A 27,895-nucleotide genomic window follows, 5' to 3' on the forward strand; every position below is an offset into this window, starting at 1 on the left:
CCGAGAATATATATTATTATAATGCATATTGCATGCGCATAAATTGCGAATAAGAAATATATGACTGTATCCCTCGACTGGAACTCGCTCAATCAATTTACAACGTCATGTGATGATTTAGCCAGATGTAATAGATGATAAATTTTGTTCTAGGTGTTTAGTACATTTTAATTCTATTAATATTATTTAATTCTATTTATGTCTATTAATATTATTAATATTATTCTATTAATAATTAATAATTATTATTCTATTCTATTTATGTCTATTAATAATATTAATATTATTCTATTAATATTATTTAATTCTATTTATGTTTAATTCTAATTAATTTTTTTTACGTTACTTATATAAATAAAAATAAATTTTAATAAAAGCAGAATAAATCTCTATATAAGTCTTATTATAGATGCTGGGAATAAAATTGTTCATTCATTGATTATGAATAATATGATTATATTATATGTTATCAATAAAAGTAGGATGATTAAATTATTTAATTCTATTTATGTTTAATTCTAATTAATTTTTTTAATAAAAATAAATTTTAATAAAAGCAGAATAAATCTCTATATAAGTCTTATTATAGATGCTGGGAATAAAATTGTTCATTTATTGATTATGAATAATACGATTATATTATATGTTATCAATAAAAGTAGGATGATTAAATCGATACAAGTAATTTAGTTAGCCTCTCTTTGCCTCAACATTCCACAACTTGGCCTCTACGTTTACGTTGCACCTTAGATCCATATCGTTCTCTGTGCTTAACCGTCGCCCTCGATGTTTCTTAAACGATCACATTGAGCGACGTAATACGCCGATAGCAAGGAGGTTAAACAAATGTCATAATTAAACGTCGCTTCGACGGCGCATTAAATTGAGCGTGTTTTCCCGCAGGCTTTATTCCGGCGATACCAGCCACAAGATAAAAACAGTAGACGTTATCGGGGCTGCCGATCGCTTCGTGACGAATCGCCGATCCGCAGAAAGATCGGTAGCCCCTTCTTTAATTACGCCGGAATAATCAATAGGGGTGATCATCACATAAATGGAGGCATCGACGATTGTTATCGCACATTTATCTAAATGTTGTAGCCTGCTTACACGCATAATGAAGATGTTAGAGATATTTTAAAAATTAAATAAAAATGTCATAAAATTAAATGGTCGTAAATTTATTAGAATTAAGATAAAAATAATGTATCTTTGCTTTCGAAAATATATGTATTATAGTCGTGAATATAATTTAATTTTCGTAAAATAAATTGAATATGCGAAATGAATGAAAAGAGAAAATAAATTACGCCTGTATTTTTTTTACTTTTATGTATTATATGATAGATTTTTTTAATATATAAAATCCTATATAATTATCAGGAAAGAGGAGAATTTAATAATGAATTTTATAAAAATATTTTTTCGCACGGTCATCTTACTTGATGAGGTTGCAAGCGAGATGATTGTGTGTGATTCGTACGAGAAAATATTTTTATAAAATTCTGATTAAATTCTGATAATTACAGAGTATTTTGCACATTATTAAAAGGATAAGTGCGCGAAAATATATCTCGATGTGCATTGTCTCCAGTATATATAAAAATATTTTTATAAAAATTATATTTATATTTTTATAAAAATATTTTTATAAAATTCATCGTTAAATTCTTTAGTTTTCTTATAATTATAACGTATTTCGCACATCATTAAAAGGATAAGTGCGCGAAAATAAATCTCGATGTGTATTTTCTCCAGCCTAAATAGTAAATATTTTAAAAAAATTTATCATTAATAAGTTCTTTGGTTTTCTCATAATTATAAAGTATCTTGTACATCATTAAAAGGGTAAGCGCGCGAAGATATATCTCGATGTGTATTTTCCCCAGTCTATATAGTATCTTCCCATAAACCATCATTACAACATAAATACAGTAGCAGTAGTCGCGTATAGAGAAAGCACATTACGGAGGGAGAAGGAGATGGCATAATAAATATTGACGCTGGGATGACCATAATTTATCGGGTGCCGGGACCGGAGCCGCGCGCGTTTAATTGCGGATAAACCCCGAGGAAGAGAATAATGGCGTCCTGGCGCCGCGCCATCGTTATTGCATCGAAACAATGAGATGCCATAATGAGAGATGGCGACGTGAAAAAAAAAATGCACCGTCTGTCATCGATGAAATTCATCTTGAATTTTCGGCCAAATTGAAAAGATTCGAAACACCTATAAATTGCGTTGAGGAATGATATCCCCTCGTTCGGGGAATGTCTCATGAACTCTTCTCCCTTTCTCTCCTTCGAGACGTTGCGTTACCAGGCAAATATTTGCACTTGTTGTAGGCGTGAATAGTTTGAGAAGTTTACCCGCGCGTGGTGTAACTTTGCAATAGATGTGGAAATATAAATTCCGTTAATGCAAGTTTCCTTGCGCGCGAGTTCTCTCTCTCTCTCTCTCTCTCTCTCTCTCTCTCTCATAAGATGTGTGATGTTCACAGTGAAAGTTTAGAGTGAATTATAATGTTCAGCGAAAGCTTTTGTCGCGAAATGATACTTCATCGATGTTCAATTAAATGTGGATAATTATAATTTTCTATATCGAAATTTTTTAAATTGGAATTTTTTTAATTTGCAACTTTTTTTTCTTCGAAATAAAAATGTCAAATTGCCGCCCTCGTTTTTATATTGCAAATTTCCTTTTTTTTCCTCGTTTCAAAATATTTCTACGTCTCATTTCGTTTAATTATATTTTTATTTTACTTGCATTTTATTTTCGTATTTTTTTATTTAGATAAAGTGTACATTCGCTGATGTCTCGCTTTCGATTTGCATTTTTTACTTTTTCTGTAAAACTATTTGTAATTTTATTTTATTTCCTTCGATAAAATATCGTTATTTTTATTACGATTATTTCGTATTCTTTTAATTATTATTTCGATTTATTATCCATATATCAAATTATTATTCCGCAAATATTTGTTACATAATTATCTAATTAATTAAATTGCTATTTAAATTATCTAATTTTGATATTTTACAAAAATTACAAATAGATAATTTAAATATTTTAATTTTCCATTAGCGACATTAAATAACCGAATTAATAACCGACATTAATTAACCGAAATAATTAATTCTCTTTTATTGTATGAGTGATGAAATATTTGAAAATATTATTTTTACGGGAGTAATTTTGTAACCCATTTTTATTTCTCTTTACGATCTTCTTTTTCCCGTAAAATTTGCCGATTAAATTTGCAGAGATCGCAGCGTGAAATTTCTCTCTATCGCGTCGTGTGGAAATTCCTTTTGCCCGCGAGGATATTATGTATCGCGACATAATGAGGAGAGACAGAGAAATTAGGGTTGCACAAGACCCAAGACAAGACAATATTCGTAAAAATATTGTATTGGTATTGAAAATTTTCAAAAATTTAAATCTTGTCTTGGTCTTGAGTGAATATTGATAGCAAAAATCTCGTCTTGTATTGTCTTGTCTCGAGTTTATTAACAATTTTTTTATCTAATATTAAAAAATTATTTATATAATATTTAACATAATTTTTGTAATATAATTTGAAATAATTATTACTATTGTATTATATTTTAATTATAATTATTACTATGTAATCGATATAAATGCCGTCTATTTACATAAAAAAACATTTACTGTTTCATGGAAAACAAAAATTAATAACTATTTACAGGCTCCAAGGGAATGTGCAGATATAAATATTTTGGAATGGTAAAAAAATCAGATTCATATTTATCCCACATTGTCAAAAATGGCTCGAGACATTTTAAGTTCAACTGCCTCGTCCGTGCCAGTAGAAAGACTTTTCTCAATAGAAACTTTGATTATGTCAAAAAATAGAACCAGATTACAAAGTAAATCTTTGAAAGCACTAATGTGCATCAATTCCTGGGTGAAATGCTCTTTAATGTCTAAAATTTGCGAGTTTGATTTCTAATTTATAAAAATGTTATATTGTATTAATATTAAATGTTTTTAAATTTATTAATATAAATGTTTTTATTGAATAAAATTTTTTTAAATTCGTATATAGTGATTTTTTAAATTTGCAAATATAAATATTTTAGTTTTTTTGAGAACCAATAGTCTTGACAAGACTAATAATCTTGACATTCTTAGTCTTGGTATTGTCTTGATAACTAATTAAAAATCTTGTCTTGATCTTGTCTTGAAATTCAAGACGAGACAAGACAATATCAAGACTAATCTTGGTATCTCGTGCAACCCTAGGAGAAATGGGGGTTTAAAAATCGCTGGTCTTATGACGCCTCAATTATAGCGTATTTTAATTATAGCGTAATTATAGCGTATTTTTCTATTTGTCGCGCGACGCGTGATTTATCGACCCATAGGTCGGGGAACGCCGTGTTCTTCTTTTCCATGGCGACGCTTGCACCGGAACTGGCTATCGATCTTTCGCGGCGTCCCGGCAATGACGTTGACGCTAAAAGAGCCCAATATAAAACTGTGATGTTAATCGAAATCATAAAGCACGAGAGCCACGTATTTTCGAGATACTCGGCTATTTTCCTTTCCGCTCGAGATCGCTAACGCATCGCGTTATTTATCGCAACGCCATAGCTTTTCGCAGACGAGCGAAATAAACAGGACGAAGTTACGTTATTTATTCGTAAAATTTTCTGTTTAATCTTTTTTCTTTACTCCCGAGTATTAAGTTTACGTTTCTGCTCGCGCCAAGGATTGCTTTGGAATATTATAATACGGAGAGAGCACTTTTTTCTCGATTACAAACAATTTTCGATGGAATCTGGAGAGAATATTTTTCGCGTCTTTTTCAACAGTAGCAGTAAACAGTTTATTTTGTTTTCGTTTGTTAAAATCCGCTATTTCGAATTTTTTCCTCGACATATTTGTTTGTCTTCCGCCTCCATTTTTTTCATAATTAAAATATTTTGCAAAAAAATATATGTATTATTGTTAATAATATGACATATGATATATTATATTAATTTTAATATTAAAAATATTAAATTAAATATTAAATTAATTATTAATTTAATTTCTTATTGTTAAAAATCTATTGAGGAAAATTGAGATAACAAATTTTAACAGATATTATTGCACATTATTCCTCCTCTATTTTTTTACCATTTAAAATATTTTGCAAACAAATATATGCATTATTATTAATAATATGATATAAATTATATTAATTTTAATATTAAAAATTAAATTAATTATTAATTTAATTCTTAATTATTAAAAAAATAGAGGAGAGAAGATATAAATTAATCTATTGAGGAAAAATCGAAATAACAAATTTTAACAGATATTATTGCACATTATTCCTCCTCTATTCTTTTACTAATTAAAATGTTTTGCAAAAAAATATATATATTATTATTAATAATATGATATATATTAATTTTAATATTAAAAATTAAATTAATTATTAATGTAATTCTTAATTATTAAAAAATTAGAGGAGAGAAGATATAAATTAATCTATTGAGGAAAAATCGAGATAACGAATTTTAACAGATATTATTGCACATTATAAGAAAAAAAAATATATTTAATTTTATTATAATGCGTAATATTTATCTGTTTTATTAACTCTTTCTTTCGGTCCTCGGAGAGAAAAAGAATCACCGCGAGAATTAAGAACGGTCAGTCGCGGTCGACATCCGGGTATGAATCCTTCTAATGCGTTGCAATTTCGACTTCCTTTTGACAGAATGGAAAGAGATCTCTCGCGCCTCCCACGCGATTCTAGTTTAATTATCTCGGCCGCGTGTGGAGGAAAAGAAGGCAGAGTTTCAGAAATTCTCGCGAAAGTCGAGTCATTCCTGGCGTCAACGTGACATGTTGTTTACGGATCTTGGTTTCTCTCCTCTCGTCCCCCTCCTCCTCCTGTCCTCTTTGCCCTTCCTCCCCCTCCCATTCCCCCTGAAATCCCTTTAACCGCGACCCACTGCCACGTGAGAAAAATGAAAAGCCACGGCAGCGAGGTCTATCTTCGATCTTCCATCCTCCGCGATTTCCCACGTCAATTGGCAATTCTTTGAACACGCTCGTTGCTTCTTATATCGGCGAAAAAAAGAAACATCGTTACGAAGATCAAACGAAAATTCATCTTTGATCAAGTGCGTTATTGCCAACATCGCACACTTTTTTTTCGATAGATTATATCCCGGATCGGAGAAGTGCTTCGATAGGAGACAAAGAGAGAAAGATGGAGAAAGAGAGGAAGATAGTTTGCTAAGCTCCCGGATATACCACGGATTAAGAGTGAATTGATAATCTCGGGAAAAATCCGCTATCGAGTCGATGTTTCAGTCTCTTAGAAACAATAGGGGTCTCGTGCTTTCACGATAAAATCGACCAAGATATGCGGAATAATTGTAAAGAAAAAATTATTTTATTTATTTTTCCTTAAATATATTTTATTAACTTGTTTTTTTATTAATTTTTATTAATTTTTATTAATTGTATTAATTTTTTAAATATTATTATTTATTTATTTATTGCGTTGCAATAAATTTCGATTACGAAATATGAAATATCCTTTTTGATTTATTCTCTATATTTTTACCGCGTTTATTTTACAATTTAATTTAAAATTTCATTTTATTTTTTCTCCATCGATGCAATAACACAAAATGTTCTCAATCGTAAATAATAGTTGTGGAAATCGGAGCTTCTCCGAAAAGATCTGACGTTAGCTTTGACGTAGATACTTTCACGAGAAAATGGAATAAACGGAACAATATAATGAAATAAAAATTCGGGCTTGCCAAAGATGCTCTTTGTTCGTCGTCAGAAAACCGATAAACCAGTTACAAAAGAGAGAGAGAGAGAGAGAGAAAGAGAGAGAGAGAGAGAGAGAGAGAGAGAGAGAGAAAGAGAGAGAGACGCCGTCTCTCGTTTCGGAAGGAGGAAGTCGACTTGGCGTGGATCGTCCCTCCTGTATTTGATCCATTCCTACCTACTTCACGGTATGCGAGTATTTCTCGTGGCGCGGAAAATGGTAATTGCCACAATTTCTCTTCCTCCCTTATCCCCGAGCGAACGGAAAGCGTTGCCGGATGGATCAAACGGAATTTTCGTTGCGACTTTGATTAAAGTGTAATTATTGAGGTTGCGACCCGAGGACTCTCGGAGGTCGCCTCCTCCGAGGAAATCTCGTAACGAGATTTCGCCCGAGATACTCCCCTTCATTATGCGATTGTGTTGTCTCCTCGGAAGAAAAAAAATTTTCTCACACACACACATATGTGTCTCTTTTACACGGATGGCCTCTGATTCGGTTACAAAACAGAATTGATAGGGATAATAAATGAAATCTTATCGTCCCCGGAGCGTTCGCTGGCAAATAATTATTTCCTCGTCGATAATTATTTCTTCCCTTTCTTTTTTCTTCATCACGGAAAAGTCTTCCCATCTCGATATTAATTGCATTAATTAAAACTCGATAGAAATGTTTACGCTGCAAACAATTAAATGATTACGCGATCCAACAGGTCCTGGTAATGTCGTTAAAGGACCAATTTAACGCGAGCGTTTTTCGCAACGCCTTTTGTTTTGACGTAAAATAAGAGGAAGCACTCGCTGTAATTTTATTCGCGAAAAATTGTGCATTTTTTTCTCACGACGACCGATCCTCCGAGTACGTGGCACATGTAGGATTGCACGAGATACCAAGATTAGTCTTGATATTGTCTTGTTTTGTCTTGAATTTCAAGATCAAGATGAGATTTTTAATTAGTTATTAAGACAATACCAAGACTAAGACTGTCAAGATTATTAGTCTTGTCAAGATTATTGGTTCTCAAAAAAACTAAAATATTTTTAAATGAAAAAAATATCACTATATACGAATTAAAAAAAATTGTTATTCAATAAAAACATTTACATTAATAAATTTAAAAACATTTAATATTAATACAATATAACATTTTTATAAATTAGAAATCAAACTCGCAAATTTTAGACATTAAAGAGCATTTCACCCAGGAATTGATGCACATTAGTGCTTTTAAAGATTTACTTTGTAATCTGGTTCTATTTTTGGACATAGTCTCAGAGTTTCCTATTGAGAAAAGTCTTTCTACTGGCATGGACCAGGCAGTTGAACTTAAAATGTCTCGAGCCATTTTTGACAATGTGGGATAAATATGAACCAGATTTTTTTACCATTCCAAAATATTTATATCTGCACTTCCCTTGGAGCCTGTAAATAGTTATTAATTTCTGTTTTCCATGAAACAGTAAATGTTTTTTATGTAAATAGACTGCATTTATATAGATTACATAGTAATAATTATAATTAAAATATAATACAATAATAATAATTATTTCGAATTATATTACAAAAATTATGTTAAATATTATTTAAATAATTTTTTAATATTAGATAAAAAATTGTTAATAAAATCGAGACAAGACGAGATTTTTGCTACCAATATTCACTCAAGACCAAGACAAGATTTAAATTTTTGAAAATTTTTAATATCAATAAAATATTTTTACGAATATTGTCTTGTCTTGGGTCTTGTGCAACCCTAGGCACATGGGAAATCAGGACGCGATAGGAAGTGGAGGCGAGAGAGAGAGAGATATCCTCCTCGTATCATGTACTTAAAAGCTTGTGCGCCATCGTCGCTTCGATACCCGCATCGCGACAACCGACGCACCTTGAATTTAATGAATTTATCGCTAATTCGAGGATATCGAGGATGGATCTGGATCAGCCGACGTAACACATTTAGAGTAACGCCGCGCGATATTCCGCCAGGAAATCCCATGCGAGATGCAAAATTGACCGACTGCATCAATTGCAATCGCGTTAACGCGATGCGTGTCAGCTGTGCGAACGAATTCGATGCGGAGATGACTACTCGCGTCATCGACACCCCAGCTGCGACCCGATTGCGGTACCGCTGATGCGAGCAGTCTGCAAATTCTGTATCGCGAATCCCATACGAGCCTTAATATAGATAGCTTTGATATATCCTTGCCGGATGGTCTGCTATTCGTGCGACTTGGAGAGAGAAATGATATTATTTTTAGATAATTCTGTCATATTTTTAGGTAATTTACATAATTCTAGATTATTTTTAGATTATTCCAAGGATTTTATTATACGATATTATTACACGATTTAAATATCAGATGGTTTTCAAATTATTCATAAATACGCTTATAGAAATATTGTTTTAATTAAAGATATGTTTATACAATGATTATAAATTTGTTTTAATGCTCCGGAATGTATCTGATTTATTGAATATCTGATATAAAATAATATAAAATTATAATAATATAAAGTTTTGCCAAATTTGTATTATTATAATTTTATATTATTTTTAGATTATTCCAAGGACTTTATTATACGATATTATTACACGATTTAAATATCAGATGGTGTTAAAATTATTCATAAATACGCTTATAGAAATATTGTTTTAATTAAGGATATGTTTATACAATGATTATAAATTTGTTTTAATCTCCGGAATGTACCTGATTTATGGAATATCTGATATAAAATAATATAAAATTATAATAATACAAAAATTTGGCAAAACTTTATAGAAAAAAAATTCAAATGTAGTGCATCTTGACTACAGATAAATAAATTGCAAAAAATAGAATTTTTACAATAATAATTTAATAAATTATATACATAAATTTAATAAATTATATATATAAATATTTTATTATATATATATATATATATGTATTTTTACTTTGTATAATATATATTATATATATTATATAATCATATAATTATATTTATTTCATCTTTGAAAGAGAAATAGAGGAATATTTTGAAGCAATTAGACTCTAAACATTTTAAATTAGGGTGGGATGCATAAGTACGTGTGTTGAAATTTATCTTCCGGGCGAATTAAGAGAAGATTTTTCGGTCGTCTACCTAACTGGTCGTGTCACTATGACGGCTATGACGGCTCCTCGGGCCCTTTTGTCGGCTCGCGTGGGCGTAGAGGTCGTCTTGGTAGCTTCCTCCGTTCCAGAGTCGACGGAAGTGGCCCGGCTACAGTCGAGAGGATGTCACAATTAATGTTGACCGGGGCTCGTTAGTACGTTTCCTTTTTCCCTGGCTCACATCGCCGATGGCGGCTATCGTTAAGGAACCGAGGATCGTATTTGAAACGTGTCCAGAAATGCACGGGCGCAGTGGACGATAAAACGCTTTATTCGAGTCTCGAGGTTTGTTACTATAATAAGATAATTTGGAGATATATCGATGTAAAAATAATAATAATTCTGATTTAATCGGAAGGTACTTTAATGTTTTACAGAAACATACACTTTGATTGTATTGTGCGATATTGATTTTGTGCGATTTTATTATTTTCTATGGAAGAGAAAAATGAGAGCTACACATGTATAATATAGATACTAAAAAAGTAAATTTACTTTGTACTTGGACAGATAAGAAAGAAAATGTTCTCGTATTAGGTGAAGAGATATTTACTTTGTACTTGGACAGATAAGAAAGAAAATGTTCTCGTATTAGGTGAAGAGATATTTAGATATTCGCGGAAAAAATTCAAACATTTTACGCGATGCTGAAATAATATAATATTATTTTGAAGAGATATACACAATTTTCTTGAAATATATCAAATAAAAATGCTGTCATGTAAATGAAATGATCTAAACACAATTTTCAGACATAAAATCCAATTTTTTTGCACAAAGATTGTACAATTTTCAGAATTACTTTTGACATTTTCTACAATGTTGTTCCATGTTCACTTCATCGTAATCAAAATATACTCCACAATAATGAACACTTGTTATCGAATTTAAATTACAATTTTTTCCTAATTATAAAAGCATTGAAATCTGTCATGTTTCTAAATTATATCTTGTATTTTCACGTTTATGATATCACGGTTATGTAAATATACTTTTTCTAATTATTTTATATATATAAATTTTTCTTCTGTATATTATATTTTCTAATTAATTTTATATATATTATTTTTTCTAATTAAATATATTTTTTAAATTTAATATTTCAGTTTTAATTTCTGCATCATGACAACTCCCGAATTTCTAATCAGCTGTTTGACAATTCAATCAGCTGACTTAATAATTCCACATCTTTCTTCGATTTTTCGATCGGACTTACATTTTCTCGGACAGACAACTCTCGTTCGCGATGACATGTGCGTGGGCGTAAGTGGCTCGATTCCCGACGCTATTTAACGTCGTCGCGTCCCAACCGGCGTCATAAATCACAACGAAATAAAGCCACGCATAAGGAACTTCTCGTTCGTACCGGAAACGTGAGTTAAGTCGGTACTTCCCATAATATTGGTCCCCCCGTCTCGTACGTCATATTAATGCGATATCACGTCTACCGAGGAGAGACGATCGGGAGATAAGTACTTTTCGACGGGCGTGAATAATGAATAATCGCATCATCGTGGATTAACGTCATTCTTAACGATTTGACTCGTGTAATAATCCTAATGGATGTTATCCACTTCCAGATCGTGTATATATTTGTGGGGGGGGGGGATAACCTTTTCCCAAAATGTTTCTCCTCATTTCGATTTAATTTTTATTTCGGACGTAAAATTTTATCTCACATTTTTCCGTTTTTATCTATTTTTTTTGTAAAATTGAATTTATTATCAAAATTATTGTATTTGCAATATATATTTCTAATAGGGTTGCACAAGACCCAAGACAAGACAATATTCACAGTAAAAATATTGTATTGGTATTGAAAATTTTCAAAAATTTAAATCTTGTCTTGGCCTTGAGTGAATATTGGTAGCAAAAATCTCGTCTTGTATTGTCTTGTCTCGAGTTTATTAACAATTTTTTATCTAATATTAAAAAATTATTTATATAATATTTAACATAATTTTTGTAATATAATTTGAAATAATTATCTATAATTATCTATAATTATTAACTATCTAATTATTAATATTTGACATAATTATAATCGATATAAATGCCGTCTATTCCTGGTGCGTTAATTCCTGGGTGAAATGCTCTTTAATGTCTAAAATTTGCGAGTTTGATTTCTAATTTATAAAAATGTTATATTGTATTAATATTAAATGTTTTTAAATTTATTAATATAAATGTTTTTATTGAATAAAATTTTTTTTAATTTGTATATAGTGATTTTTTTTCATTTACAAATATAAATATTTTAGTTTTTTTGAAAACCAATAATCTTGACAGTCTTAGTCTTGGTATTGTCTTGATAACTAATTAAAAATCTTGTCTCGAAATTCAAGACAAGACAAGACAATATCAAGATTAATCTTGATATCTCGTGCAACCCTAAATTTATTATCAAAATTATTTTATTTGCAATATATATTTCTAAGAAACGGCTGAAATGACCCACAAGGGACCCTTTGTTCAATTTGGCTTGTATATCTTGGGAAATGAAATATTCAACATTGTCGTACAATCGATGTTGTCGAAGCGGGCTTCTATTGACGGATAGTGTTGATTAATTTCCCGATGGGTGAATTTGCATAAACGCGTGAGTATGACGCGTAATGTGCTTACAATCGGCTTACAAGCGTAGCAAAGGGATATCCACGTCGGGATACACGCGTTTGTCAGCCATGCATTATTTGTGTTTGTTACTTGTGCGTCGACGTCGGCTCTTAAACAATGCGATGCCCAGAAGGAGAGCTCGCCCGGTCCGTGTGAGATCGACCCTCGCAACTCCGTTGAAACAGAGAGAACAAACAAAACTCGCCAGCTCGTTCCACCGCTAATTAGATCCCGAAAACTAGGTCGGTCCGCGCTGAAAAGCGCGCGAAGCGGAGAGCGTGGGTGGATTTGCAGCGAAATTTTTCAGCGAATTTTCCACAGATGCCTTTCGACGCTCTCGACTACTCTTGGAACACCTGAATGTAAAGCACGTTCATGTCATAAATTGGGGACTGCGCGTTACTTTCCACTTCGCGAATTATGGAGGGAAACTTTAAGAGCGTCTCAGAATTGACGTTTTGCGCGCTGGCAACAGTTTCTGGCAGTTTATGTAAAAAGCACGATGTATAAAATTTTTCCACAAAGAAAATATATGAAGAGAGGATATTGTATCATCCTTTCTTGTTCACGAGAATAATTAATTTTTAGATGTAATTTTAACAAATGCGGTTATTACGCAATCATGGAATCTTTTCTCTCCTCGAACTTATTCAAATATATAATTTGAAATAAAAATAATATTAGCTATCACTTTTAGTAATTTTTTAATAATATTTTTTAGATTAATTTGTATACTTCTTTCTATCTTGCTGTCTTTGATTCTTTTTTATCTTATTAATTAATTAATTAATTAATTAAGTGATTAATTTTTAAATTTATTATAAATTATTTATTAATAAATATTAAATATTTATTAATTTATTTATTACTAAAAAATTATTTATTAATTAATTTATTAATAAATTAAATTTATCTGTAAAGGATACACACGAGAAAATAATTTTAAAAATTATTTATTTCGAGATTCTCATCCATTTTGTGATGAACAGAAACCGGCGATTCTAACAGGAGGTGACATGAGCGTAGGAGGCACGTGCTATACATATGTGATTCACAGGTTGCGGTGTTTATAATGTAACGCATTTGTTTGATGAAAATTCCTCCGAGGGATGAGACTCGTTAATTTTGCGGTGCTTAATAGAAGAGGGGACAAAGGGGCAGAAATCGTCGATATATCGTCTAACTTACATTTATATTAATAATACTGTTTGCTCGCTCTAATTTTTGATTATCGAATCAACGCTTTGATATTTTTTTATTATTTTTTTTTTATCATTTTAAATTTTAAATTTTGAATTAAATATTCGTCAAGTTAAAACATTATTGAAAATAGCTGTTAATGATTTATCTAATGTAATTTGGATTATATTTCTTTATTAATCTTAATGCGCGATATTTATATTGATTTTTTATACAAGACACACATGCCAGACAAAAGGATATATTTAATAAAATTAAAGGATATATTTAATAAAATTAAAGGATATATTTAATAAAATTTATTTAATAATATTTATTAAAATTAATTTATTTAAAAAATTTATTTAAATAATATATATTTAACAATATAATATATTTAAAGAATATTTGTTTTTGTCATCTATTGATCTAGATACCTTTCTTTGTTACAAACGCTTAGGTAACACTATGTGACATAAAAAATAATAAAATGTAGCAAAACTCACGTATGCGTCGGGAATCATATTATATATAGTGTGTATGTTATGGAAAATAGCGGGATTTTCCATTTTTGATTTTCCATTCGTTTCACGTTTAGTGATGAACGATGTAATAAATCCCATTGCGATCTGACGATCCTTCATTATTATTCCGCAATTTTCTCTTGTTTAAATTAGGTACGTTTCGCGAATATATATCGTCGGTGTTTATTGCAAATACACGGACTGACTGCAATTATTTCGTTTCGAATTTTGTGATACATTTTATATCGATATAAGCGAATCAAATCGCACGTGGTCGAGTTAATCCAATGCAATATTCTACTCTCTTTTCTGTAAAAGAAAGGGAACAAAAATACATTCAATAAAGCCTGCGTCAATACGGCATCGATGCGAAAAATATACGATATTTCCCCGATATTTTCCGGTGGTCGCGCACGCATTTTTTAATTTCGTCTCTCTCTCTCTCTCTGCTTTTCTTTCTGACAAAGCTGCCTTTACAAACGAGAATCGAATATTTTTCGCAAAAAAAGAAAAAGGAAACAGAATCACACGTGTTTGCCAAATGCATAAATAGTTTTGTCTCGCGGGGAGATAACTGGATCCATCTCTTGCTACTTTTATCGCGATACGATTGCGAGTGTCGCAGCATTTCCACTTGGTTGGCAACATCTTGCTACTCGGAATTACCCTAGGACTATTGTTCCTTGGAGTTGTGCCAGATGACATCACATTCTGTGCGACTAATATTTCTCCCGAGGCTTCTCGGAATATCAAGACGTTGCATTTCTGCGCAGTTATACCGTCTGGAAAAAAGTGGACATTTCTGACAAGAGAGAAACAAGCCTGAACATCGAATGATGATCCTGATTAAAGGATATCGAGCTGTGCACGAACAAATCACTTGAATTTATGTAACATGCATATACAGAGTGTCCCAGACTCCGCGAATCAGCCGTTAATGGTAGATTCCTGAGGTCATTTGGAAACGAAAATTTTAATTCCAAAATGTCGAGGAAGATGTAATTTCGGCGCTACGAAAGATTAAAGACTACCAATCGGCGCGTTACATTCGCGTACAGTGTGATATCGATAAGGGGATCAATAAAAAATAAAAAATAGGATTCTGCGATTGTGTCTTCGATGCGATAGTAGTCAGTAGTTTGAACATTTTTATCAAGTCTCTCTCAACATTTTGGTATTAGAATTTTTGTCTGCAAATGATCTCAGGGATTTGATGTTAACGGCTGATTCGTTAAGTCTGGGACACCCTGTATATTATATTAGACAATTTTTTTCTAGGGAGAAAGATTGATCACGTTATGCCAGTTCGAAAGCGTATTACGTAATGAAGCAAACTTTCTTTAATGCATTACTCAAGCACTTATAAAGAATGCAGGTCGCGAAACAGTAATAGCGGAGGACTCGTGGGCGAAAAGTCGATCGCCTTTAACGACGCACGTCGCGTTTGATCCCTCGATAAACTCGGCCGCAACATATGCTATCGATTGTCTCGCTTGCCACAAATACGGCGCAGGCGTGACAATCGCGTTATATGTAAAACACGCGAATCGCGGGATTCACGAAAATTGGAAAATTGGAAAAACAGATGGAAAAAGGTCGAAAGAAGTATTACGTGCCTCGATCGGAGTTAGATTGGACCGCGAGTTCGAAAAATATCATCGAGGAAAAAATAATCGCAATTTCATCGACAGATAATCTATTTTAAATCGAGGGAACACATCGTGTATTAAATATATCCCCGCTAGGGTTGCACAAGACCCAAGACAAGACAATATTCGTAAAAATATTGTATTGGTATTGAAAATTTTCAAAAATTTAAATCTTGTCTTGATCTTGAGTGAATATTGGTAGCAAAAATCTCGTCTCATTATCTTGTCTCGATTTTATTAACAATTTTTTATCTAACATTAAAAAATTATTTAAATAATATTTAACATAATTTTTGTAATATAATTTGAAATAATTATTACTATTGTATTATATTTTAATTATAATTATTACTATTATGTAATCGATATAAATGCCGTCTATTTACATAAAAAAACATTTACTGTTTCATGGAAAACAGAAATTAATAACTATTTACAGGTTCTAAGGGAATGTGCAAATTTAAATATTTTGGAGTGGTAAAAAAATCTGGTTCATATTTATCGCACATTGTGAAAAATGGCTCGAGACATTTTAAGTTCAACTGCCTTGTTCAACTTTAAATTTGTTTCAAGTTCAACTTTAAATGTTTCTAAATTTATTAATATAAATGTTTTTATTGAATAAAATTTTTTTAAATTCGTATATAGTGATTTTTTTTATTTACAAATATAAATATTTTAGTTTTTTTGAGAACCAATAATCTTGACAAGACTAATAATCTTGACAGTCTTAGTCTTGATATTGTCTTGATAACTAATTAAAAATCTTGTCTTGATCTTGTCTTGAAATTCAAAACAAGACAAAACAATATCAAGATTAATCTTGATATCTCGTGCAACTCTAATCTCCGCATTTTTGTAGAGTATAAAGATTTCAAAAATGTGAAAGTGCATCGCGAAAATTCCTGATGTTGTCTTTTTAATGTTTTTCACCTCTGATATCTTGTCGAGAAACGGATGCATCATTATGCAATGCAGCTTTTGTGCCATCGAGGGGATAATGTCATACATGGGAATGAAACGTGCTATAATCCCGTTGTGTCAGTAATTAATAATCTCCTTCCCTTTGCCAAGATTAATAATCACCGCGATTGCATGCCATGAGGTCGATCGAACGTTGAAACATTGATGCCAATTCACCTGGAAATCTTGCAGCTTATTCCGCCTCTTTCGATAGACGCGATCCTCTCGATTCCATCTTTCGCGTTATTAGAATTAAATGAAAAACGTAATAAAAGAAACACATGATTTATGCATCCGATCGCGATCGCATCTGATTACTTGCCCATCGTTTCTTGAAAAATATAGATTATCCATGAATGAGGAAATATATCAAATTTCTATTTTTTACAACGTTCATTGAAAATCTCGTTTCAATATTGAAATAAAAATACGAGAGAAAATATGTTTGATATTTTCTGCGATGGTATATTCTGTTTTGCATTTACACAATTAAACTGGACATTTATTCGATTCTCGAGTTATCATGTTGTGGTATTTTTTTTATTGCGCTAGCGCAGTTATTACGTAAAAGGTCTCTGAAAAATCACTCGCTCGAAAATATAGCGAAATAGGGTGCGCCGTTTTGCGGATTTTTTCCAAACTGTGTTGCTTTATTCTATCTGTGTGATCCGGATTTATCTTAAAAAAAAAGTCTGCAATTTAAATCGAAGGACGACCGTCATCAGTTATATCCTATCTCAAAAATAAACGAAAAGTTGACACTCCAATTCGTGTATTTTAAAAGAAAAAGAGACACCGAAAGGAGGAACAATCTATATGAATTCGAATAAAAATAATCAATCGATTAAAGCCCCGATGGTAGAAACATTATAACAGTCCAGTGTGTGTATGTGTGTGTGTGTGTGCGTTATTTAACCGACAAGAGAAGACGTGGCATTTTAATTATCGCGCTTCATAATTCCACGTAGGACAAATAAATAGGCCGCAAACGTGAGCTGTACTTTCCACATGCAAATCGACCAACTATTCATCGTGTGACAATCCTTCGTTAGGAAGGACCTCAGGACACGGCGAAAAACGCGTTCGTTCGTAATCAAATTATCCTTCCCTCTCTCGCTCTTTTTCTATCGCGAGTGCATTTTTAAGTTTTTCCCGGACGGTGAATTATCGAAGAAACGACCGCCGTTTTCCCCTGTGTTCCCTGTGTGAAAAATTTATTTACAATCGCGTTTCCGGCTCGATTTTATTTCACATTGATTAGTATTCCACGTCTCTTCTTTCGATGTATAATCCGATGCACCTCATTCAATTATGAAACCCCCCTCCCCCCTTCCCCTCCCCGCGCATTTTGCCGCGTTATCAGATATGAAATTGACTAGTGGCAATCCGATTATCTTATACTTGTCATGACAAATCCCGGTCGCCTAGGCAGATTTTATTCGGCTTTGTGTTATAAGCGTCATCGTCTGGACTCGACATCTTTTATTCGAGCTGGTTTCAACCGGCTGGAAAAGATTGCCGCATAAAGAAACGTATGTATCATATAATGGGACCTGAGAGGCTAAGCGTATTTATAATCATATTCGGAATTCTGCATGCGAGCAAAAAAATTTGAATTTTATTTCGTATGTTATCCTTCTTGTTTTTCTATTGAAAGTTATTTAGATAATTTTTATATAATTTCTTCGAAAATTATTTAGATAATTTTTTAAATAATTTTATATAATTTTTAGATAATTATCTCTCTAGATATATTTGTAACCTATGACGTATTATTCGAAAATTTATATTTATATATCGTGAGAGTAATGGATGCAAATATGAGAAAAATATTTGAAATATAATAAACGAAATAATAATTGACATATTTTACTGTTTTTATGAAACGAGAGAAATATAATTATTTGAATGATTATGGCTGAAATCTCTCTGATGAAAAATTTAGACAAATATTGGCGAATATTTGTCTCTGATCCACATGAAATTAATTAAATATTTACGATAAAACTTTTTAATTACGTACAAAAATAACTTATTTTATTTTAAATTAACCATTTGCAGAAAATAGCTGACATAATTATTTTTATTTTGATGACGATAATCTTTATGTCATTATTTGTCATCATTTTATGTCGTTATTTTTCAGTCAAAAATTTCTCGCTATTTCTCGTCTACTTATGGTATTAATTTATTTATGAAAAACATGATATTTTCTGGTTATAATGATCCTAATGAGTGATATATCATTACGCCACAAATGGTTATCGCTGCTGGTGGAAAAGCGGAAGGCAAGCGGAAATTAGTAACACGTCGTTATTGCCGCTATTAAGCACACTTTTTTTGCATCCCCTTTAAGGGAGAAAGAAGCACTCCCGATCCAATTAGACGCCACGATCTTCTTCGCTGACTCGGCTCGCCTCAGAGAGCAGAAATTTGCTGAAAGCCGAAGTCTAAAGCCGCGCGGATATTACGCGTCATAGTTAGCCACTTTGCTGAGGAATGATTACTTTCCTTCGACCATCCCCCGCTTTTTTTTACGTCGAGTGTATCCTCGGGAGCTCCTCGGGATTCGAAGCTGAAAATCTCGGTTGTAAAGTCACTCAACCGATAACTCGCCGTTAAAGGATCAAGACGGTTTCGCACAACTTTAAGATCGCTCGTATTTTTTTCCTTTTTTTTTCCTCGAAGGTCGGAAAAACGTGGTGAACGTTTGATATTGTTGCACACATCGTCTAATTAGATTTACAAATAACATCGGCAAATTAACGCCCCGAGGGTGAATTTGGATTTACAAGTGCTCGAATTTATAGTATAAGTGCTCTCCAAATGTTTAACATTTTATTAGAGTGCTTTATGGATACGTTTTAGATGCGGAATAAAATTTTATTCGAGATCTCGCGATTTGTGATTGAAATTTTTCTCATTAATATAAATGTGTTCGATTATAAATGTGTACATTCTCCAAGGAGCTCGCGTACAGCGCGATAATATTGCTATCGATAGAGGGATGAATATGAAATAAAAAATAGGATTCTGCGACAGTAGTCAATAGTTTAAACATTTTTCTGATTAATATAAATATGTTCGAAGAGCAAGGTGCGGTAAATTGAAGCTCGTTTTACAATCGATAATGTATTCCATTTAAAGTTGAAATTCCCTTTTAACGTCGCCTCTTATATACAGGGTGTCCCAGACTTGACGAATCAGCCGTTAATGGTAGATTTCTGGGATCATTTGGAAACGAAAATCTTCATACAAAAATGTCGAGAAAGATGTAGTTTCGGCGCTACGAAAGATTAAAAATCACCAATCGGCGCGTTACATTCTCCAAGGAGTTCGCGTACAGCGCGATAATATTGCTATCGATAGAGGGATCGATATAAAATAAAAAGTAGGGTTCTACGACAGTCAATAGTTTGAACATTTTTATAAAGTCAACATTTTGGTAATAGAATTTTCATCTTCGAATGATCTCAGAAATCTACCATTAACGGCTGATTAAGTCTGGGACACCCTGTACAACTTATCCGGAATTAAAATTGGCATTAGATCCCTATCGAGATAATGTCAACTACGAATTATATCGAAACACGCTTTCCGCGGATTTCGATACAAATCTTGATGATGGGATAGCCCGCGTTAGCGCTTAATGGAAAAGTCGATATCTGTTTCTGACATTATCAGCCCCGCTAGTTTTAATATCTCACGGGGACGTAGGAGGAAGGGGAGGAGGGGGAGGGAAGGGAGTAATAAAGAACGACGATGTTCGCGGTAAATTCACGAGGACGTCATAAATTCACGGAGCCGCCGTCTCGTACGTCTTCGCTTTCGAGGCGACATCACCTGACGTCGTTCGGAAAGGGAGGGGTAAGTGCGGGGGTGGCTACAGTGCGGTTTCTAATTTCCACCGGCGACCTCGAGCAAAGAAATCGTAAATTTCTCACGCCCACGCGCACCTGGGCGTGGTAGGCTCGAGGGGAGGAAACGAACGGACGGACGGACGGTCGAGAGGGATGACGATTCCTCCCTGAAAACCTCCTCTGTTTTCGCGTCATTCACGCGCATTCGTCCTCGATATCGTATCGCCTCGAAATGGCCACGTAAATCTTCCCGGATTCTTGTGCCATTCTTTTTCTCTCGCCGACGTGAATCGCTCCTCTTAATTCTGAAAATGCGTCCTCGTTCAATTTAAAGTTCTCAGAATTCTCGTACATTGCTCGTTACATACATAGTAACATACTATCTTTAATTGTATTCGGGATGTAATTAAACTCCTTGTAAGGGAAACTTGAGAGTCGCTTAGGAAGGGTCTCGTGGAAGACAAATTATTTTCAAGGGAGATTTCCCTTCTTCGCGAAAAATACGTAAATCCAGGAAATGTGTAAATTAATAAATTGCTTTACAGCTATAGTTGATTACAATTTGATCTTTTCAGTATCGTTTTGAACGAAGAAAAATATATTTATAACAAATTTATTTAATTGAAGAGTGTTCGCCTCGAAAGATTTTTCAAGAGGCCTCTTTCTGCAATTGTTTAATTTGGCGTTTTATTAAAATTAAGAGATCGGAACTTGTCGTTTCCCACGACAAGCGTATTCGTGCATAATCGCGCAAATTTCGCAGGAGCCCGACACGACCACGGTACAACCCGTACTTTGCATACGTTGTCGGGGAAAGTCCGCGACGTACCCTGTAATCAGAGCACTTTCGCCAAGTCAAAGGCGATAAATATCCGAATGCAACTGTGTCCAGCGCATCTCGCCTCAGTGCGTCTGTAATTTCATCGACATGTCTGTTTTACCGACGAAACCGATCCTACTCGCGACAATCGGATCCTGCCAGCTCAATCTCAATTGTCGATATTACTTTAACGAGATATTAAGAACGCGATTAATCCCGATTTGAATGTGCAAAATTAAATTCTCCTGTCAACCAGAGACTGTTGATCGATGACGTTCGACGTCCCCTCATCCTGTTGCAGAATGGACCATGAGGAAACGCGGTGTCGGCTGGTAGTGGACGAGCGATCGGCCACATCGCTTCCGCCACGTCGTCGTCGATCGTCGCTCGCGACGCGTTCCCGATACGTCCTTTTCCAGACCCGAAACGAGCGGCAGGTGTTGTGCGCGGCAGAAGATACGGGCTTGACAGGTGCGATAATCGGGGGTGGCCCGGTCAGAGCCGCCGCCGGGCCGGCGATGCGACGATGAGCTCGCCGAGGGTGCTGCTACCCCTCCACACCCGACCAAAGGTGAGTGAGTTACTCTTCGATCAGCCAGAGAGCATCGTCGCTCTTCTGGTCAATTCTTCTCTCCCCTCCCGAAATTCGACTAGTCTTTTTTTCTGTCTCGTGTATATTTTCTCATATGCGTATGTACATTTCATAGGAATGAAAATATATCTAATAAAAACCTTGTTAGAATTAAAATTCTCTCTTGAAGACGGCATTTTTTTTTCTTTGAAAGTTCCATTTACCCACCTGTCTTATTACAATTGAATAAATGTGCAATATTTTACAATTAAATATATATGCAATATTTTTCAATTAAATAAGCATACAATATTTCGCAATTAAATATACAATATTTTTAAATATGATTTTTATATAAATATGTATAAATTGTAAATCATACGCAAGGTGGTTCACATAATTCTCGAGTTTATTGAACACCTCAAAAAAGGATGCTATCGATTTTAAAAGTTAGGTCTTGAATTGTATGGATTTGATGGGTCTTCAAACTTGAATAAAAGTTGAGCTTCAAACTTCGATTGGGGATGGGGATTAACTTTAAATTTTTAAATGGAAATTTCTACATAAAATTACATTTTTTAGATTCTACGAAAGGAAACGACTTATTGTTAATTTTATCCGAAACATTTTCTCAAGTCGAGCGCTCGGAAATAATCGATCGATACGAAATCAAAATCACAATGTTACTTTAGCTTATTCAATTTATTAAATGTTCAAAATATGAATTTGTAAACATTGAAATACTAAAGTACAAGCGTCCTCTGCCAAGAATATTTTTATTTTTTTTTTTTAAGAACAAAATTATTTTTGAAAATTATTTTTAAAACTGATGGGATAATTTTTGAGATACGAGCTGTCAAGAATTACATACCTATCTGTTTACTCTGTAAATAAAAAGAAAATATCTATAATACCATATTTTAAAAATTTGTAAAATATGTGCAAATTTCTAAAATATTTCATCTCAAATAATTGGAGATATCAATATTAATTTTCAACAATGTTAAACAAAAATAATCAATTTAATAAAAAAAGTATATATAAGTAATTTTCAAAATTAACAAAAATTGGATAAATCTTCTCGCCTTTTCTACTTTATAAAATAAAATATAAAACAAGGAAAAAACTTTGATTTTACCCAAATAAAACACGCGAAGCACGTATTTTCAAAATTTAAACTGTGTCCAATCATCCTGAAATATCATCGATAAAACGTATCTCATTGATCCATTTACTCTGTCAATTTTTACGCAACGAGGAGAAAGTAATGGAAAACGTGTAATCAGTGCGAAACGTGTCCGGGTGCGAAGAGTACGTTTTTGTATTTAGCAAGTGTAACATTGCGAAATGTTGCGCAGATGACGAGATGTCTGGTGGAGGACACGCTTGTCCCTGCAAACCGCGACAAAGACAAAAGACATTGTTAACGTGAGCGAAGGTCCCTCTGGGTACGTTATTTAAGGCTTTTACTTTTGTGATTTCGCAGCCCCGCGTAATAGCAAGGCCGGGTAATTTCGGAAGCTGCGACGACGAGGCCGAGCGACGAGGAGCGGCAGGCGGTTCAAGGCCGAAATTATCCGCGTGGCCATGGACCACGAGGCGAGGAACGGAACCGGCAGCAATGACAACGAGGAGCACACCAACATCTACTTCATCGTCGGCGACCGCAGAGAAATGGCCACTTACAAGGCGAACCAGGTCACGGACATGGAACTCAAGGGTGAGTGGTGAGACTTTTGACGTCTTTTCTTGATTTTTTTCTCCTTTTTAGTCAATTTTTTTTTCGCTCATTTAACTAGGGTTGCACGAGATACCAAGATTAGTCTTGATATTGTCTTGTCTTGAATTTCAAGACAAGATCAAGACAAGATTTTTAATTAGTTATCAAGACAATATCAAGACTAAGACTGTCAAGATTATTGGTTCTCAAAAAAACTAAAATATTTATATTTGTAAATGAAAGAAAATCACTATATACGAATTTAAAAAAATTTTATTCAATAAAAACATTTATATTAATAAATTTAAAAACATTTAATATTAATACAATATAGCATTTTTATAAATTAGAAATCAAACTCGCAAATTTTAGACATTAAAGAGCATTTTACCCAGGAATTGACGCACATTAGTGCTTTTAAAGATTTACTTTGTAATCTGGTTCTATTTTTTGACATAGTCAGAGTTCCTATTGAGAAAAATGTTTCCACTGGCATGGACGAAACAGTTGAACTTAAAATGTCTCGAACCATTTTTGACAATGTGGGATAAATATGAACCTGATTTTTTTACCACTCCAAAATATTAATATCTGCACATTTCCTTGGAGCCTGTAAATAGTTATTAATTTCTGTTTTCCATGAAACAGTAAATGTTCTTTTATGTAAATAGACGGCATTTTGTATCGATTACATAGTAATAATTATAATTAAAATATAATACAATAGTAATAATTATTTCAAATTATATTACAAAAATTATGTTAAATATTATTTAAATAATTTTTTAATATTAGATAAAAAATTGTTAATAAAATCGAGACAAGGAGATTTTTGCTACCAATATTCACTCAAGATCAAGACAAAATTTAACCCTACATTTAACGCATCCCATCTTCGATAAATATTTATTTATACAAATATATAACGAGAAAATATATTAGAATCATTTCATCTCTCTCTTGGTGGTTTTTACAAAATTATAAAATTTTAAATTTCTAGCACGTAAAATTAGCTGTCAGGTTGATTTCATGTGTATTTATGTTTTTGATAAAATTAGACGATTATATGAAAAATTATTATTCGAGTTTCTCACAGTCGTTAATATGGTCAGTGATTCTAGGGGGTTAAAGTTTTACAGAATTAGTCGGATGTTAATGATTGATGAAAAAATTCGGAGAGTAACTCGATTTATTTTCAGTCATTTCTAATTGAAGCTCACGTAGAAATATACATTGCCTTCGCTATTTATTATATACCTAATTTGAAAGTTTCATTACCAAGACTCGGTGAATTTAATTGCGACTATACAACAAGATTCATTGCCGATCCAGAAGTATTCAATTTATCAGCTGATCCGACTGATTCGCAGAGGGAGAAAAGAGCATTTTCGTGAAGTCAGCCGTTCATTAATCTCTCTCGACGGGGGGAAGATATTTTATCCGGAGGCTCGGGCCTCGTGTATTACCCACCTCTACCCTTCCTCTCAGAAACTTTTCACTCGGGCTTTAGCCAGGAGTGTGTATTCCTTTCGCGAATGAAAAGATCCGTCGATAGGAGGTATCGAGTACGGTGAGCGAATATTCGAGGATTTAATCAATTATCGATCGCGATGCGAGGGCCCCCAGCCAATCCCGTGGCCGAGATACTTCACTTTACCCACCTTCGTCTTCGATATGAGAGAGAGCCTCCCTTTCGAAGCACTACCGAAATTATGTTTGCACACACTTCACCTTCGTTGCCGTGACCTATCGACCGGACCTCGTCGTTTCCTCTCGTCGGCTCGCTCGAGTGGCCGATGGGCGTCCCTTTTGATCCCCGCTCCTCGATCTGCCGATGAAAATAGCGCGAATACGCACTTGTGCGTGAACTCGCACTCGGTCGACCGACTTCTTCAACCCTTTGACGGTTGGTACAATTATCTCGCGAGGGAATTGACGATGACCTCTAGAGCAGCCGTATTGGAAGCCGTTTTGCTATTGAAAGCTCATTTCGCGTTTGTTTCTCTATATTTCATCTCGACTTTCGTTCCTTTTCCGTCCGCATTTTCCTCCTCTTTTCCTTTTTTTTTTTTCGATTAATTCTGCTCGTTATTTTTCGCCTCTTTTTTAACGCTTTCCACCGTATTTTGTACTTCAGGCATTACTAATGCAACGTATACGTATATACTTTTGCAGTATATTTTTTATAATTGTAGTTTTATTATATTTTTTGTATCGTTGCTGCCGTGCGCGCATCAAAATTTCACGTACATTTAGGTATAATGGATTCCTCTCGTTTGCGTAACTCGAAACATTGTTTCGTTAATTTTTGCATAATACATATCTCTTCATTTCATTTTATTTTATTCACGTATGTATATAAACATTTTTCGACAGTCTTTCGACGAAGCATTTTTAATAAATTATTTTTAATAAATTATTTTTGATAAATTATCTTTAATAAAGTATTTTTAATAAATTATTTTTAATTAATGATTGCTAATAAATTATTTTTAATAAAGTATTTTTAATAAATTTTTATTCTAATATATATTATTAAATATACATATATTTTTTTTTAAATATTAATAATTGTATTATTATTTTTAATTTTTGATGCAATTTATTATTGTAACAACGTTCAATATTTTCGCAAAAAAAGAAAAGAACATTAAGTTCAATCAAATGGCTCGTTTAATGATACAAATTTAATTAAACCTGCCTGGAATCAATTTGCGAAAACGAGAAACTCTGATGACAAACAACATAGATTATAAATGTGTTCTTTCATGGAAAATCAATCGTCAGAAATAGAATACTCCAATTTTCGAAATGTCGGTCGCTAATTGTCCGCGCATGTCTAATGCCAATATTAACTGGTAATTACCATGGCAAAATGTGTGTGATTACGATCGACGAGATAGTATTATGCGAGTATTCAACGCGATGTATTATTTGTACGCTGAGTCGCATTAAGTAATTAAAATTCTAATACATTTACCGCGTGTATAATCTTGTGTACGATCTTGTATACGCCAGATTAAGGGGAAAACGGCTTTGTCAGCATTGATGTTACAACCGGCGGTTGTACACGATGGGTACAAAGTCATGCTACAACCCGGACAAGTCTCGTCAAACGGGGCCTTATTGTGTAGGATTATCTCCGATCTGTCGCCTCGTCCCAAAGCTCGTCGAACTCCCCCGATCTGTCCAACTTTCTCGTTTGACGTTCGAGAAGATTGCACGTCCAGTTAATCCGCCGTTTTCTGCTCTTGACTAGGGTTGCACAAGACTCAAGACAACACAATATTCGTAAACAATATTGTATTGATATTGAAAATTTCGAAAAATATAAATCTTGTCTTGGTCTTGAGTGAATATTGGTAGCAAAAATCTCATCTTTATATTATCTTGTCTCGATTTTATTAACAATTTTTTATCTATTAAAAAATTATTTAAATAATATTTAACATAATTTTTGTAATATAATTTGAAATAATTATTACTATTGTATTATACTTTAATTATAATTATTACTATGTAATCGATATAAATGCCGTTTATTTACTTAAAAAAATTTACTGTTTCATGGAAAACAGAAATTAATAACTATTTACAGGCCCCAAGGGAATGTGCAGATATAAATATTTTGGAGTGGTAAAAAAATCAGGTTCATATTTATCCCACATTGTCAAAAATGGTTCGAGACATTTTAAGTTCAACTGCTTCGTCCATGCCAGTGGAAACATTTTTCTCAATAGGAACTCTGACTATGTCAAAAAATAGAACCAGATTACAAAGTAAATCTTTAAAAGCACTAATGTGCATCAATTCCTGGGTGAAATGCTCTTTAATGTCTAAAATTTGCGAGTTTAACTTCTAATTTATAAAAATGTTATATTGTATTAATATTAAATGTTTTTAAATTTATTAATGTAAATGTTTTTATTGAATAACAATTTTTGAAATTCGTATATAGTGATTTTTTTCATTTACAAATATAAATATTTTAGTTTTTTTGAGAACCATTAATCTTGACAAGACTAATAATCTTGACAGTCTTAG

At 33.0% G+C, this 27,895-nt stretch overlaps 1 protein-coding gene across 5 annotated transcripts in view; it reads left to right on the top strand.

Annotated features, from left to right (window-relative positions):
* LOC105250327 overlaps positions 1–27,895 on the top strand; it is a 224,586-nt gene that overhangs the window by 148,471 nt on the left and 48,220 nt on the right. For 4 of the 5 annotated variants that reach the window (XM_025409981.1, XM_025409982.1, XM_011256349.3 and 1 more), the window contains 2 exons: positions 21,862–22,131; positions 23,618–23,851. In XM_025409981.1, the coding sequence (XP_025265766.1) occupies positions 23,719–23,851 (133 nt within the window). In that variant the 5' untranslated portion in view covers positions 21,862–22,131; positions 23,618–23,718. The remainder of the gene's footprint in view (positions 1–21,861; positions 22,132–23,617; positions 23,852–27,895) is intronic. The other variant, XM_025409983.1, reaches the window with a different exon arrangement.

Source organism: Camponotus floridanus, unplaced genomic scaffold, assembly GCF_003227725.1.
Source record: "Camponotus floridanus strain SB8 unplaced genomic scaffold, Cflo_v7.5 scaffold3, whole genome shotgun sequence".
In the NCBI taxonomy this organism is placed as follows: Eukaryota; Metazoa; Arthropoda; class Insecta; order Hymenoptera; family Formicidae; genus Camponotus; species Camponotus floridanus.